General features: G+C 46.2%; 1 protein-coding gene across 1 annotated transcript in view; it reads right to left on the bottom strand.

The window, feature by feature from the left end:
- The window catches only part of CASZ1 (castor zinc finger 1), a 205,378-nt gene that overhangs the window by 128,244 nt on the left and 60,026 nt on the right, over nucleotides 1–17,108 (bottom strand). Inside the window, exon 2 of the mRNA XM_048518932.1 lies at nucleotides 7,436–7,531. Within this exon, the coding sequence (XP_048374889.1) occupies nucleotides 7,436–7,439 (4 nt within the window). The 5' untranslated portion in view covers nucleotides 7,440–7,531. The remainder of the gene's footprint in view (nucleotides 1–7,435; nucleotides 7,532–17,108) is intronic.

Here is a 17,108-nt window from a genome sequence, read left to right as displayed (position 1 = left end):
AGCAAGGAAGTGGGATAGACTGAAAAGAAAAAAGGTATATAAAATGCAGGTAATGATGGAGACGAGGACAGAACACGAAAAGGAAAGATACAAAAAAAAGAAAGAAAGCATCTTCAGAAGAAAGGGAAGATAAAGAATAATTAATACAGAATATAAATGGGCCATCCCCTTTTCCTGTATAATGCTCTTCTCTGACCAATGGGCACCAATACGTTTTCACAGATGAACCCCGCCCAAAGTTGACCCATCTTGAAAATCTACTCCCAAATAGCCAGCACTGGCACTGAAGATCCAGACAAGAATGAGCAAGATGGGTCTGAATAAGAATCTGTGAGACAGTGGATATTTTCCATGCTGCTGTGACCCACCATACAAAGTGTGACATGGGAGATTTGATGCCAGCTCCCAGTGCTGTCTGCAAGACTTTCACCAGATGGGGGCCGGGTACAAGTTTCGTCAATCTGTAAAACTGGTATAAGTGAAGACATCCTTCATACTGAGTTATTAGGAAGGAGGGCTGTAGCTCAGTGGAAGAGCCTCTGCTTTGTGTACCGAAGGCACCGGGTTCAATCCCCGGCATCTCCAGTTCAAAGAATCAGGTAGGAAGTGGTATGAAAGAGAGCCACTGCCATTCAGAGTGGACAGTATTGATATGAGTGGACCAATGGTCTGATTCCGTATAAGCCAGCTTCACATGAAGCCAAAGAATATAAGGAGCATAAAGAACCCTACTTCTAAACACGTGCTTTTTGCTCCTGTTGTTATCAGGCTGCTCCTAAGTTAGACAACTTAGATAAAAAAGAAGAGAAAAAAGAAGCTGAAAACCAGCCTGGGGGGTGCCATTCTTCCAAGATCTGGTTTCACACAACTAGGGGAAAGTGTGTGTTTGTATTTAACCCGGGCTGCTGATTGGCTGACCATAAGGCTCTCATCTTTCTCAAACCTGTACCAGACTGCTGCAAAGTTTGGGAAAGATCTGTGGTTGGCTTCTGAATGGGTCTGGAGGATGATGATGATGATGAAGAAGAAGAGTTTGGATTTATATCCCCCCTTTCTCTCCTGTAGGAGACTCAAAGGGTCTTACAATCTCTTTCCCCTTCCCCCCCACCCCCACGACAAACACCCTGTGAGGTAGGTGGGGCTGAGAGAGCTCAGAAGAACTGTGACTTGCCCAAGGTCACCCAGCTGGCGTGTGTGGGAGTGCACAGGCTAATCTGAATTCCCCAGATCAGCCTCCACAGCTCAGGCGGCAGAGCTGGGAATCAAACCCGGCTCCTCCAGATTAGATACACAAGCTCTTAACCTCCTACACCACTGCTGCGCCACTGACTTCTGAATGGGTGGGAAAGTTCGGATTTTCCCAGTCCCACCCACAGGGCAGCCATTTTTCCTGCCCTCATGGTAGACATTCCCCCCTGCTGCCGTGAAGGGGGAGCTTTTTCCTTTGCAAATCAGCTACTGAATATCATTATAACAAATATGTGTATTCGGTATTCTGAATTTCCTTGGACTTTTTTTCCTGGAAAAACTAATCCTCTAGCCTCTTTCATTGCGAAGATAAACCTTTCTCCTTATATCTCTGGGGATGGGGGGTGGGGGTGGGAGGAGCTAGAGACTTGCTCTAAAACAAATGAAAGATGGGAATTCCTAGAACCTAACTGATAGATTGTTGTAATAATACAATGATGTGACAATATTTAGCACGCAGTTTCAGCATGAGCAACAGGGAGACTACACAAGCCTGCCCCTGTTTGGAAAACAACAGAGTTAGTAATTAAATAAATGTTGAATGATAAAGAGAAGTAAAAATGAGACATGGAACTTAAAGAAAAAGGCCAAGCTTTTCTTTGATAATTTCCCCCTTTATATCCAGATATTCCATCCCCCTAATCTACCAAGTAAACGAGACGCTTAACTGAATTTCAGAACAGTTCTACAAAGCACATTTGAAGCACCCTCCTCTTGGCAAAACACCCCCTCCCCAACAAGAGAGGTGAAGCAAGCAAAATGCTGTTATTTTCTCACCTCCGCGGCCTTCGTGATGAAACCAAGGTGTCTGGAGGAAACAATCAACATATTCCCCCCCCTGCCTCCAACCAACTTTGATTTTTTTTATCGTATTATTATAAAAAACAGAACGAGTTTTCTGAACAAACAATAGATCCCCACCCCCCTCAGAAGAAAAACAAACACCAGGATCACCACAAATTAGACAATGTTTCGCTTCACTTCCTCCAAACAGGCTGACAATTTTGGGGGGGGGGGGTTGTTGCCACAGAGACAGAATAACACAGTGCTCAGCCTGTTGCGGAGCAATCAATTAACTTAATTCCGCCCAGTGCCTGTTTACTCTTCCGTTCGGAGGTGCTGCCCTCTCTCCCTCCCTCCCTCTTCTAGTCTTCAGCTCATTTCCCCCTTCCAAATAGGGTTCCCAACCTCCAGGTGGCGGCTGGAGAGCTCCTCGAATCGCAGCTGGTCTCCAGGTTACAGAGATTGGGTCCCCTGGAGAAAACGGCTGCGGCAGAAGGTGAACACTGCGCCATTATATCCCACTGAATTCCCACCCCCACCCAAGCCACCCTCTTCAGGTACTCCCCCCCTCAAATCTCCAGGTATTTCCCAGCTCAGCTGGCAACACTACTTCCAAACCATCTCTAACTGGCAAACCACCTTTTTTTTGGGGGGGGGGGGCAACAAATGTGGTCTGCTGGGGAAAAGGTCTGCTTTTCCATGCCTGTCAGCATTCCTTCTGCAGAATGCTGCCTAGAACCAAGGATTCAAGGGTTCCTGTTTACAGTTTTGAGGGACACTTTGGAACTTCACTGGAAGTTTTGGACAGATTAAATGCCTCTGTACCTTTCACCACCAGATTGAAAGGCTTTCACCACAATTCATCCATAATTATTAGCCATGATGGGGAAATGGAACCTCCATGGTTAGAGCCAGTATACCTGTAAATACCAGTTGCTGAACATCCGTAGGCAGTAACTGGTGGGGGCTTTTGCACTTCCATGCACAAAGGATAGGCCTCCTCTGGCATTTGTGTGAGATTTGATACTGGACTATATTAGCCACTGGTGTGAGCCAGCAAGAGTCTCTTCTTGGGGGGATAAGTTTTTAAAAACATACAGCATGGCTCTCTTGATGCGCTTGAGAGAGATGAAATAAAGCTATGATTGGTACCAAGAAACTCAGTCAGAAATGGTACAAATAAGTGTCTCCAGATTGGGTTTCTACATCCACAGCACTCCTAAAAGGAATGAATGGGGGCACCGGGGCCAAAGGTCTGACAGCAAATCGAATCAGAAACTTACATTCTCAAACAAGTAACAGGGATAAAGAAAAGCAAAAACCCTGTAACATTTACTGGACATCTCGGCCAACTTACCGTCATATTGGCTTCCAGTCACTTTTATTTGTTCTATTATGTTACAAAATGTTGTCAATAAAATCTCTCTCTATTGGTGCCAGTAAATATTCTGGTCATCACGGTGAACCGTTCAGGCACTTTCCAGATGGAAACACAACGTGCTTCAGTCCAGAGCCCAGTTTTAACAAGGATGAACGAAGCCTGTGCTCTCCACGCTTTCTGCCTGCGGTTCCTTCGCCCAATGAAAAACAAGAGGAGGAATCAAAACTTGGCTGCCTCTTGGAGCTCAGTTTCATTTTCCCGGCTTTGCCTGCTCAAAGAGTGGCAGAAAGCGATTCTGGGTTTGTTCCCTGCAAATGGTTGTTCGGTTTCACAGACCCTTAAAAGCATTTCATTGAGAAGAGGATTTAGAGCTGTATCCAGGCCTGGAGTGACCACTAAGCAGGGCATGAAGGCAATGGCCTTTCCCTTTCCTTTGTCCACAGCATCTGGTAATTAGAGGCACACTGCCTCTGAACACAGAGGTTTTAATTTTGGCTCATGGTTCCTCTGAGTTTTGTCCAACCTTCTGAAAAAGCCTTTCTAAACTAGAGGACTTTATCCCTGCCTCTCATGCAAAGATGTATGCTTTATGGTTGGTCCCAAACCTTCCGCCAGTCAATTTCACCAGGTGATTGTTAACTCTAGTATTACAAGAGAAGGAGAAAATGTCCCCCTTGCCACAGGAATTGTCACTGTTATGCATTTACCAGTGGGAGTGGGACGTGGCTCAGTGGTTTTGCATGCAGAGGTCCCCTAGAACTGAAGCTAGAAGAATCAGGTAGGCAGAGATGAGAAAGAACCTCTGCTAAAGACCCTGGAGAATTGCATCCAGTCTGAGCAGACGATACCTTGATGGACTAACGGTCTGATTCAGTATTACGTGTTCATATATTTTTTTTAAGTATGCCAAAATCTCCACTGAAAATTCATATAGCACAGCAGCCCTTATTGATTAAAGAATGGCAATTCAGCTCTCTAATACTAACTCACCATTTTCAGACGCCCCAACAGCACTTATCTATCGCTTTCTCGATACTTTATTTTGGGTGCCCTCCTTCTCCCTTGCCTCAAACCTCCCTCCTCTCCTTCTCTGAAAGCCAATCTGTCAGTGGGACCTCTTGGCGAAGGGGGCTTGTTGACTGCTCCCTGTCCATTATGGCCCAGATTATAAGCATATTGCACGGCACTCTCCACACGATGCCGGGGAAATCCAATACGCTGAAAGGTTAATGCAATCAATTAGGGTGACAGGGAAGTAAAGTAAAGCTTCCGAGTAGATGAAAAAGGAAGAAAGAGAGAGAAAGAGCAGAGACCAAACGGGCCTTGCCAGAGGCTGAAACCCCTGCATTTCTCTCTCTCGGACCAGACTAGTGCCTGCACTGTTTCAATGCCAGTAGGGCAATAAACCGGTCCCGTGTTTCTGATGTCTTCCCTATATGGGAAAGAGCCATTCTCCAGGTTTGCGGGGGGGGGGGGGGGGGCAACAAACCAGGAGAGAAGGTCCAGCCTTTTAAGAACCAAGGATAAAATTAACTATTTAACAATGTAGGAGACAGGATGTCATTACTATGGGGTTCCTTGTGTATGTGTCTTATAAAGCTAACCTGTGTTTCCGAGCTAGGTGGCTTATAAATTTAAAAAATTATAAATTATAGCCAAGACTATAAAGTCCAAGGGACACACTTGCTTTGCAGTCAATTTAATGGTCCAGAAGGTGGAAGAGGCAACAAGGAGATTGACTCTTTTAGCTCTGCTCCTAACCAACAATGATGACCTGGTTAATGGGGTGGAAGTGGTAGGATCCTTAGGTGGAAGTGATCATGTTCTCCTGGAGTTTGTTATACAGAGGAAAGGAGTTGCCAAGCATAGTCAGACAAGCATTCTAGACTTTAAGAAAGCTGATTTCAGTAAACTTAGGAAACTACTTGGTGTGATGCTGTGGTTAAGAATGCTAAAAGAGAAGGGAGTGAATGCCTGATGGATGGGAGCTTCTTAAAAGTGAGATCTTTAAGGCACAATTTCAAACAGTTCCAATAAGGAGGAAAAATGAGAGGTGTCTAAGGAAACCAGGATGAAGAGTCTCTGATTCTCCCACCTGCGGGCTCAGTACCTAGGAACCTGAAATGCCTTTTCAAGCCCTGAGCAGATCACATGACCTTCAAACTGGAGGCCAGCTCCTGAGATCTAGCATGGTCTTCACAGCTGCCGGCTGTGTCTTGGGGGTGCAGAATTCCTATCTTCTCCGTTTCTGGTTTAGCACAATGTTGCGCTACCAAAAGGCCAAGTAGCAAGTACCTGGGTAAACCTTCAGAGGGAGGAAAGGCAGGAGGAAGAAGACGGGACAAACGGAAGCAGGAAAATGTAGCTGAGCAGGAGTGTGAGGGCCAGTGGAGGAGGGAGGGGAAACGGAGCCTTGCATGGGAGGAAGAAAGAGCTGTAACCAGGGCTGTGAAGCATGCAAAGGGAAGCATTCGCCGGTTCCTTTGAGTGCTCGAGGCAGGGTGCTCCGAGGGTGACCTACACCGAGCCTGGCTGTGATCATGTTTCAGGGCCACTGCCTGCCGATCCCAAGACAACAAAGGGGAGCCTTTGAAGTTAGAAAAAGAAGCCGAAATGCGAACTGGAGAGAGACTCTGGAAGGGGGGTATCATGCAAAGGGCCAAGAGGGTGGGTGGAGAGGTGGTGAGGACAAAGCAAAGAGTCGGGTGCCCAGCAGGGCACCCCAAAACTAAAGAGACAAAAAGAAAACAAACAGTTTATGAGCCGGGCACATGCTGCCTCTGTCTGCAACCCCCCACCACAATTCCTACTCTCACAGAGGCCCCTACCCCAAGCAATGATGGATGGGCGTGTAAGCCCCGCTCATTCCTGCCATGTTTCAGCTGAAAATATTTACATAACATTGGCCTTCCACCGGTCACCTCTGACACCGCTGGGCCCAGCCCCCTGCGTTGCTATGTCAAGAAGCAGGGGCCTTCCTCACTCTGCTAACACCTGGCTAAAAATACGTCCCATATGGGAGGGACATCCGTCTGGCTAATCTTTAAAGGCACCAGAACCTGAGATCTTGTTCTCACACACAGTGACAAAGTGATAAACTTGTGACTGGGTAACTCCTTCCGATGCCCTGGCACAGATTCTGAAGTTGTACACAGCAAACTCATGAAAACCAGGCCTGACATTCTTCACTGGCTACTCACTTTCCATTGTCTTGGGAAAGGGGCAGCCCAGTATTTTATCAGATGACAATTCCAAAATGTTTGGGTTTCCCTTCTCAAGTGCTGGCAATCCATTAAAACCTTCCAGAATCTCCAAGAGAAAACTTGCAGATCTAAGTCAGATTCTTGAACAGCAGACAGACAGAACAAATGACATTTCTTCAATTTACTTTCTTACTTTGCTTCCTACAAAAAGGCATAGCCTGGCCCCACAAGAAACCTGTGGTGGGAATGGTCCATTTTAAGACAGTTCTCCCCAATACCAGCTCAGTTTGACAAAACGGCAGCATTGTTTCAAAGATTATCTGCCAGCTGGTAAAAGGCTCTTCTGTTTCATCTGGCATTCCCCTACTCACCCTCTGTCTTGTTTGTTTTTAATTGCTGGTTTTATATATGCATATTGCTTTTAAAGATAGATTTTAATGCTGTTTTAATTGCTCGCTTGATGGAGAGCCTTAATAGGGCAGAAAGGCAAAACACAAATGTTTTAAGTACAATCAAGAAATGCCCGAAAACTCTCTCCTGCTGTGGCACAGTAGAAGACCTGACACAGCAGAGGTTTCCAGAAAGCCCAGCAATTACACACGCAACAAAGCAGAGACATGCATTGGCTGTATGTCTCTACTTGACCCTCCCCAACTGTGGTTCTTTGTGACAAGTTCTAGCATCACCAGAGGGTGATGGTAGAGTTTATACTCATAAACATTGAGAGTTTATACTCATAAACATTGACAAGAACAGCCTTGCAAAACAGATATCAAAAAAATCGAAAAAGTGAAAAAAGAACCCTCATTGGGGGACGTACCCATTTGCGATCTTGGGAGTCTCTCCTACCTTTCGGCGATCAGGAATCTGATTCTTTAATAGGTTAAATTTTTTAAAGCTGTGAAGTCACTTCATCCTGAGGTGCAAAGAAAAGAGGGGAGGGGGATGAATACCAGAGGCAGGATGTACAGACAGATGCCAAAGTACATGGTGTTTGATCTGACCCATAGGTACGCTGCTCCTAAATTACAGACGGGCACACAGTAGTGTTTTACTGCTGATCCACTGGGGCTTAGAGGTGGAGGGTCTGCTTTGCCTGAGAAGGTCCCAAGTTTGGTCCCTGGAATCTCCAGTTAAAAGGATCCTGCAGGAGGTGATGTAAAAGACCCGTGCCTGAGAGCCCAGGCAGGTGCTGCCAGTCTGAGTAGGCAATACTGACCTCAACAGACCAGTGGTCTGACTCAGTATAAGGCAGTTCATGCATTATATGAGACTTGAAGGAGACCGAAGAGATGGTTCTGGAGTATGCCTTAAATTGGTTCTGGTGAGTTTTCCGGGCTGTGTCTGATGGATCTTGTTCCTAACGTTTCGCCTGCATCTGTGGCTGGCATCTTCAGAGGTGTATCACAGAGGGACTGTGATACACCTCTGAAGATGACAGCCACAGATGCAGGCGAAACGTTAGGAACAAGATCCACCAGACCACGGCCACACAGCCCGGAAAACCCACCACAACCAGTTGAATCCGGCCGTGAAAGCCTTTGACAATACATATGCCTTAAATAAATCTGAACCCTTTCGGAAGATGTAGCCCATGGGTCTTCAAACTATGGCCACTCGAATGTCCACGAAGTTCCCATCCTGGCCTGCCAGCATTTGCCAGAAGTGAGGTAGGGCTCGTAGGAGCCATTGCCAGTCTATGAAACATCTGGAGGGCCATAGTTTGAAAGAGCAATCATGTTTCGAACCAGCATCCCTTTCTCAAAGAGCTAATAAAACACGACTACACTCATTCAATGTTCCCATTTGATAGCTACCATTTGGGTGGGTGGCTGGTCTGTATTGCAGTTTGCCCAACCACTCTATACCAGTACCTTTATAGCCTAGCACTGTTTGCCACCCAAGTGGCTGCAGGAAGTGCACAAGTGGAACATTTTGCTGCTGAAATTAGTGCAGGGATAAGATTCTGTTGCATGAAAAGATGGGTATGAATGCTTAATTCCAAACCCCACTTTTCTCCTCCATCCCCTCCATGTCCTTCAGATGTTTTCTTGTAAGGGATCACCCTGTGCCCTCCACAACTGGTGGCAGACCTGAGCAGAGCAAACTGCAAAAGGACCGAGAGTGTGAGGCCTGACTTCTCTTCCACTAACCTCCACCTGCTCTTCTGACCCCCCACAGGCTAGCTTTGGCAAACTCAAAGCAAAACAAGAGCGAAAAGAAACGTGCAGAAAAACAACAACAGTTGCAGCTAAAAAATCATGCAAAGTAAATTGAATTATTTAGAGCCATATGTTCCAGAACTGTGATGGAGCATAAGAAAAAATGCACCGTGAGACTTCCGGACAGGGCCCTCCCTATAACTGAGGGGAGGGAGAAGGTAGAAACAGCTGCTATGAAAGCAGCTGCTAAAGGGCTCTCTTCTCCCACTGACAGCGGGAAGGGGGAAGGCATACCATCCCAACTATGTGAGGCAAAAGATATGTCCGCCACACCTCTGTGCAAAACAACCATTTTTCATGGATTGAGCTGTGGGCAAGACTGGAAAACTTTCGATTCCTGTTCCAGGTTCAAACTCTGCACCTGTAGCTAAGGGGGGGGGGGGCAATCTGGGAGGGCTGGGGAAGCACCTCACAGCTTCTGCAGTGGGAGGGGCAAGAGTGAGTGAGTTGGTAGACCCTGCTGCCCCCCCCCCCCCCGGTCACCAGACAGCACACCTTCGGGGAAAACCCAAACCACCTCCAGTGTTGGAGATGAAAAGTAGACATCCAGACACAATGTGGGGAGTTGAGGGAAAGGCACTCTGCACATGATCAAAGGTGCTGCCACCTTCTTTATTGTTGCTTTACACCTTCCAGCACTGAGCTTGAACCAGAAAAGAAGGTAAGTCCACGGACTCCAGTGTGGCTGAAGCTGCCGCGTCGCCTGTTTTTGCTCACCTTTCTCCCCCCTGCTTCTCCTTTTTGTCATGTCTTCCCTGCCTGCCCTCTTCTGGCAGGCAAACACTTTATTCCCACGTCGCCCACCCCAGGCCTCCCCCAGCGCTAGACTTCAAAAAACAACAACAAAATCTGCTTCTGCAGCCCCCTCCAATGCCCCCCCCGGGGTCTTTTATTATTTTGACCACAGCTTATCAATGATGCAAGAGGAATAATGCCAATTTACTTAGAATGTGTAATCCCCCAAATCAGATTGGGGGATTGCATGAGGCGGGCTGACCTTGCATGTGTCTCCATTAAAGCCACCCAGGCCTCCCCTTGTATTCTGTGTTCCCAGCACATATTTAGACAGATAACGCTAATTGTACTTGACATGTCCTCTTAAGGATGGACTCTCTCCTCCTCCCCCAGCTCTGCCAGACAATGAGCCAACACTGAAAGCAAAGATCTGCGTTGGCTCTGCAGGGCAGGGCACAGGGAGGCTTGGATGAGGGGGGTGTCCCCCTAGCAAGGATCCCCCCCACCCCGACCACATCTCCAGCACACAGCCTCCACCAAAGCACTCTGGACCTTTGCTTAATGCCTTCAAAAAGGAGGCAGAAACTACCCAAAAAGAACTCCTTCGGGGGGGACGGACGGACATGCATGCGCAACGCACGTGTGTTCCTTTCTAGGGCAATGTTAATCAGGGATTTAAAAATGTGCTATTGTGGCAGACTCAGGTTCTCTAAGAAATGCACCCCACGGTCCTCTGCAAGATTAGGAGACTGAAGGAAATGCCATGTTTGTGTCATTTTATTGTATATGATGCAAATGGGGCCACGGTGCTCACAAGATGGGTTAAGTTGCTTGTTCTCAGCCTAAGATTCCTACGAGAGTTCTTAGAGAAGAACAGGAAATTTGCCCACACACATGCTGGGGCCCAGAAACACAGGTCAGCATGGGGCCCTCACCTAGTCTTGAACCTTAAAACCTCTGCTCAGCTCTAGGGCTTGTTGTGAGAACAAAACTTTAATCACAGAACACCTAGAGTCGCAAAACTGGAGTGGAGTATCTGTGAGCATGTACAAAGAGCCTCCCTTTTTACTACAGAATAACTAAAGCCAAATTCCCACGCGAATGGGACGAAATTCTTCTGGATGTATATGCTCAAGTATCAGCACCCTCCCTTTGTTTGAAGTCCTAGGTTCCCCAAATCCCTCAAGGAGCAAGCTGGTTTGAGTCTGATTTTATGACGCTGATGGGAGAGACCGAAAGGAGAAGGAAAGCTATTTACATAAGGTAGACAATTTAATCGTGGGTCCGTGTACTGTTTTCTATTGATAAATTAAATCCTGTGCTGAGAAAAACCAAATTCTGAAATGTGTGTCAATTATCCAGTGTGCAACGTTTTGCATAATTAATTCTGCTTCGATTGATTGTGGGGTGGGGCAGTGTGCAACTAAAGCCACACCCTCTGACACAGGACATTTTGACCACACACAGATGCCCAGAAAAGTTCATTAGACATTATACATTCAAATGTCTCACTGCAGTCTTAATTAATTTTTAAAAATGTACAACCTATCTGATCCTGCTCTCAAGGTGGCTTATAACAACAGTATGTGCAATAATCAAAGAACTAAGGACTAGAAACTTGGTGTGTGTAGGATTTTCAGGATGCTGAATTTCTGTTCTCAGGACCAAATCACAGAATATGCCCAACACAGGTTATGGGTCCTCTTGAGGAGAGGCGTTTGTGAGATTCCATCGCCACCAAAGAACACATGGGCATCCCCTCCTGGCTCCGGTAGCTGCCATAACTAGCAGCAAAATATTTACAGTATCTGTATAAATATTTATATCTGGCTGCCCATCTCTGGACCCCCGTGCCAGCTCGCTGGGCACGACATCAAAGCCACAGCACGTCCCCACCGAAGGAGTTCCACTCCAGACAAATTTGAGCAGAGAAAGAGAAAACTTTCCTACCAAAATGAACTTTGGGCCTTCCTTTCTCCCCTTCCCGTCCCGCTACCTCCTAATTTGACTTTTTCCAATATCTTTTCTTCAACAACCTTTTTTTCTCTTCTTCCTCCCCAGCAACTGCGCATTTATTAATTCATGAGGCACTAATTAGTTCTTTGTTTAATTTTGTGTTAAACAGACTGACCGGAATGATAACGACTTGCAGCGTCGCATTACGGTCCCCAACCGCCCCTGTTTCCTGACAACAAGGGAGTACAGAGAGACTGGCATGATGAACCCCAATTCCCACTTCAGTTGCACTTCATTAAGTCAAAATGTGACAAGAAGCTTAGAGAGTAACTTTCAGATCGGATCGCACATAACAATTGGGCAGGAAACTTTCTGAAGGGGGGTGGGGAGGAGGCTCTCTGAATGAAAGCTGGCACCGGCAGGCAATTCCCCCACTGTTCTCATCTTAAAGCAACGGCAGACATACGCACAGGCAAGAGGAAATAACTTCCTTGAATTACAAGCTACAAAACTTTTTTCCACATGATTTTAGTTGCTTGCTTTGGCTTCTGCCATTTGGAAACACAGATGAGAACACATGTTGCTTCTAGGAAACACGTGAAGAAGAAGAGAGGAGTTTGGATTTATATCCCCCCCTTTCTCCAAGCTCCTTTCCCTTCCTCTCCCCACAACAGACACCCTGTGAGGCAGGTGGGGCTGAGAGAGTTCCGGAGAACTGTGACTAGCTCAAGGTCACCCAGTAGGAATGTAGGAGTGCGGAAACACATCTGGTCCACCAGATAAGCCTCTGCCACTCAGGTGGAGGTGTGGGGAACCAAACCCGGTTCTAAAATTGGAATCCACCTGCTCTTAACCACTATACCATGCTGGCTCTCACCAGGTGCTTGCATGTTCAAACATAACCTAGTGCCACTGGAGCTTGTGCGTATTCTGAGCCACAATATATCAAAATGCTGTGCATTTGAGTGAGGCAGACTTGTGAGAGTCCCAGAATGGGATCAGGACACAGACATATTAATAGGGTTGCCAATCTCCAAGTGTGGCCAAGAGAGCTCCCAGGATTACAACCGATCTCCAGATGACAGAGATCAGTTTCTCTGGAGAAAATGGTAGCTTTGGAGGACGGACTATGGCATTTGTACCGCATTGAAGTCCTTCCCCTCCCATAAGCCCATCCCTAGAATTTCTCAACTAATTGTTGGCTACCCTACATGTTATCTGAGCCACGGATTCTCAGCCCAATGTATTGACCTAGGATGGTTTGGAGAATGTGTGGCTGATTCTATGATTCTATAAATCTTCTTTCCATGAAGCCCAAACCCAACAGAAATGGATTACTCATGCTCCACCACGAAGAGCAGTTCTGCTGACACAACATAAAACAAATGTATGTAATTTCACCTGGTAAAAATGAGACGATATGCCTATATCTGCACTTTCCTTCATCAATGTATTAGTTCATTTTCTGTATTTAAAACATTTTAATGCCACCTTTTCAACAAATCAGGGTTCACAAGACACACTCAGTAACGGGAAGCCAGCCCATAGGTCCTGATAGGGAAGGGAGAAATAAAGACAACTTTGCCACAACATGCATCAAAGTGGAATGTCAACTGAACACAACAGTCAAACAGGGTAATGGACATTGCAGAGGACTAGAAGGCTATTGTCTAGAAGTCCCTTTATGTCCTAGCAAACTGTAGATCATAAACCCTCCCCATACAATCTGGCAACCTTGCGCTAGCTCCTCCTAATATGCATTTGGGTTGCCCAAGCAAACTTAAAAAAAAAATCATTAATAATAAAAATAGGAAGGATGTATAGGAAGAGAAAAGAGTGACGTTAGAGAAGGCAAGGAAGGTTAGACTCTGGCAAGGGGCACACCCCACACCCAGTTCAGAGCCGCCAAGACAGAAAATCCAATTGCTCTAGATGGCACTTTGCAACCTGGAGACCACTAGGAGACAAAACGCAGACTGAAGCCCACCCACACCAGCAGGAAGGCTCTCAAAGACTTCCCACCAGGACTGGTTAGGTTGAAAACAGAGTCAGCGGCAAGACAAGTGGGTCCTCCTGACCCAAAAGGCAGTTTAGAAGGAAACAGAGCAGGATCGAGAGATTAAAGGGGTCAGAGAATGGAATGCATACCAGCACCTAGGAGCACTCTCCCTCCGTGACAAGATGACCAGTTCTCCGGCGTAAATGCCTTGAGAGGAGATGAAAAATTGACTCTATTTTTTTTCAAAGACCCTTGATTATGCAGAATCTAAAGGCTGACTAAATTACTGTCTATCCCACCGGCTTCCTAACGCGTTGACACCCCCCCCCCCTTACACATACAAGAGCTTGCGCAGCTGTCAATGCATCCAATACTTCCTCAGCCCCCCTGGAACCTCCAGTTCATATTTTTTTTCTTTTGTGTGTTTTTTTGTTTCGTTATCCTTGCTGCACACACGCATGCTCCCCCACCATTATTTTTTTCCCTTCAAAAGTTTCAGGTCTGTGTCAGCCCGATGGACAGTGGGGGGGCCAGGAAAGCGTCATGGAAACCGTCCCTTTCCTGGAGAAACATTCTGTTTGGCCCCTGTATCCCGAGTCCCCCTTTTAAAGAGCTGTCAGGACCCCGAGGGAGTGTCACACGACCCAAAGACCAGGCGTGACCGAGCCTATTTTCTGCCTGAAATTTGATTGATTAAAAAACTTTTTAGGAAAACCATGTTAAAGGGGGGAAAAAGGAGGAAAGGGGGAAAACTCCATAAAACAGAAAAGGGACGCAGGATGCAAGAGGGGGAGGAACGGCAGAAGCCTAAGCGGAGAGTTTCCTTGGCAATAGCGCCATGGGACGAGTGTCAGTGGTGGTTAAACAGCATAACCGGACCGAAAGGAAAGGTCAGAAACTTTACCACAACAGTGATTAAGATAATGAAGTAGCAGGGAATCCATGGAAGGCGGGGTAAAACGGGGGGGGGGGGGGCGCTAAAACATTCTCTACACGCTCCAGGTGACAACGGGCTCCAGAAGAAAACCCTTGCTAAGTGTGAGACGGCTGAAGGAGGAGGAAGGGAGTTTTGTGGGAATGGTGTAAACAGTTCAGCAGGGGAGGAAACAAAACTACCTCTGCAAAGTGTTGGTCTTCCGTGGAGTAGGCCACCCTGAACTTATTGGAAGGGTAGGATATTCAAATAAAAAAACAAGAGACTGCCTTCCTCTGCTCTCTGTTTCATCCTACCTTCTTGCATCAGACTGACAATCTCAAGCACAAGAAGGGCGGGGAGGGAGGGAGGGAGGGAGACAGTCTCAGGATATCTTGGTCCTACTTATACCCTTGATTTGGTTTCTGTGAAGGATGGAAATCATTTGATCTGGAGGTGGAGGAAATTAATTTAACTTGGCCATCATAGTCGGATTACCTGGCAGGTTTAACTTTTTTGGAGTCTCAAAACCCCTGCATGTGTACATGTGGGGAGGAAAGCTGTTAAGATAGTCTGGCCCTGGGCCTGAAGGAGGATGGGTCCAAATGGTGAAGGCTATGGTGGAATTCCTTGCAGATGCGGCTGGCAGTCAGTTGAAGAGATAGCTGGCCTCCGGATTGGCCTCTTCAGCTTCAGGAATGATTGCTCCTAAATACCCTCGTCCGTGTACAGTCCATGATACACAAAAGAGGGAAGGAATGAAGGCAAGCATGTTCACTAGTGGAGGAAGACTTGTGTTGAGATGCCCACACATTGGCCACAGTCCACTTTTCCACTTCCACTGCATCTACCTAGTCCTACCCAATGATGCTATTAAGGGTAGTAAGAAGCTTTCGGGGTCTGAGGCCAGAGACAGAATTAATGGATTCTTCTACAGTCTATTGGAGCAAGGTGCCTTGAAAGGAGGGTATAAATGTTTCAGTAACTAAATAATGTTTGCAAAATACTGTGGTCAAAATCACTTGCTTCCCATCACACTTGGACTTCACGGTAGCTACATTCATACCTGGGCGTACACCTGAGGTTTTGCCTCTCACATTCACATGCATACCTTTAGACTTTTGTAATTTATGTGGACAAGATACATGGAGAAGCGAAGCCTACCACCTGGCCACATGCACGGTTGTGAAATCTACGAAGGGGTGTGTGTGTGTGTGTGTGTATGTGTGCGCGCTCTATGATTATCACCTATTATAAACACCTCATGTCATAATCTGTATTAAAACTAACCAAAAACAACACAGCATGCTGTGTGAACTTGTGACTTTTGTAACACTCTTCAACAGACTGGATGCACTGAAAAAGAAGCAACCAATAGCTGATCAAATGTCAAGCGGAAAATGAGTGTCTTTTAACAGCTTTGACTGGTTAGTCAGTCATGACCTTTCCTGAACAGAAAAGAAAGATCTGGTCACTTTGGCCACTTCAGATCCTTCTCAATCTCATCTCCAACCTGCTTATAATTTGAAAATAATCTTGGTTGTCTTGTTGCGTGACATATATCAGCCTACCAATAGGAGGGGTGTTCCTATTGATTTCCCTGGACCTTCCAATGGTGCTCTAGCTCTGGGCCACCTGGACAAGGTGGGCCAGATGGTATTATACTGCATTTCTTTGGTCTTTTGTGTTTTTGGAGGACAGGTGCCAGAAGGTGAACTGGTTTGTCCTTCAAGCCACTGGTCTAGAAGGGTCTTTCAGTTTCACCTTGCTTTTTAACTTCTACAGGAAATTGCTGGAAGATGTCATCTAGCAATTTAGAGCACAGTGTCACCGATATGTAGGTTACACATGATCGTATCTCTCCTTTCCATCTAAATCCAGGGAGGCGGCAGAAATACCGAAGACACTAAGGAACTGGATGTGGGTGAATCAACTGAAACTACATGTAGACAAGATGGAAATGCTGTAGGATGGTAATAAGTATTATACAGCATGTCACATACCCCTCAAAGGAACAGGTACCCGGACTGGCGGTATTCCTGGTGATCTCACTGTCCTTGAAGAGGTAGGTGGCAGGAACTGTTCTGACTACCCTTTTCCCATTTAGGCTAGTTCACTGGCAGCGGCTGTTCACACAGAAAGCTCATCCAACCCAAGTCACCTATCCGGGGCTACCTTGAAGACTGTGGAAAATTCAGAACAGAGCACCATAGGTCATTACTGAAACTTGCTGTGATGAGTATACAAAACCAATTTTCCTACAGCAGTGCTAGAATTCACATTGCTACCAGGCTCAATTTAAGGTAATGTTTTTGAACTTTAAAAACATAAACATTCTGAGTCCACCCTGCCAAATCAACCCATCTGATTGCTGAGATCAACGAGTATCTTGTATGTGAACCAGTCATGTGAATAAGACTGACAGGGCTTGTAGCAGGCTGGGTCTTTCCAGGTGCCACTTTCAGTTTATATTTAAGAAAGTATAAACTGCAGCACGCTTAACAGTATTAAAACTGTAAGTTTAACTCTGTGTCATAAGTCAATCTATCGTTCAAAAAAAAACCTTGAAGGCATTCCTGTTTTGGATGGATTGACTGTTTGACAGCACGATGTCCTCTTCACTGTGCATATGGGGTTTTCTAAAGGTGTTTTACAATTATTGAGAAGC

This window comes from Sphaerodactylus townsendi, linkage group LG16 (assembly GCF_021028975.2).
Source record: "Sphaerodactylus townsendi isolate TG3544 linkage group LG16, MPM_Stown_v2.3, whole genome shotgun sequence".
NCBI classification, from domain to species: domain Eukaryota; kingdom Metazoa; phylum Chordata; class Lepidosauria; order Squamata; family Sphaerodactylidae; genus Sphaerodactylus; species Sphaerodactylus townsendi.
Note: the sequence above shows the minus strand (reverse complement) of the source record. Positions and strands in the feature narration are given on the sequence as shown.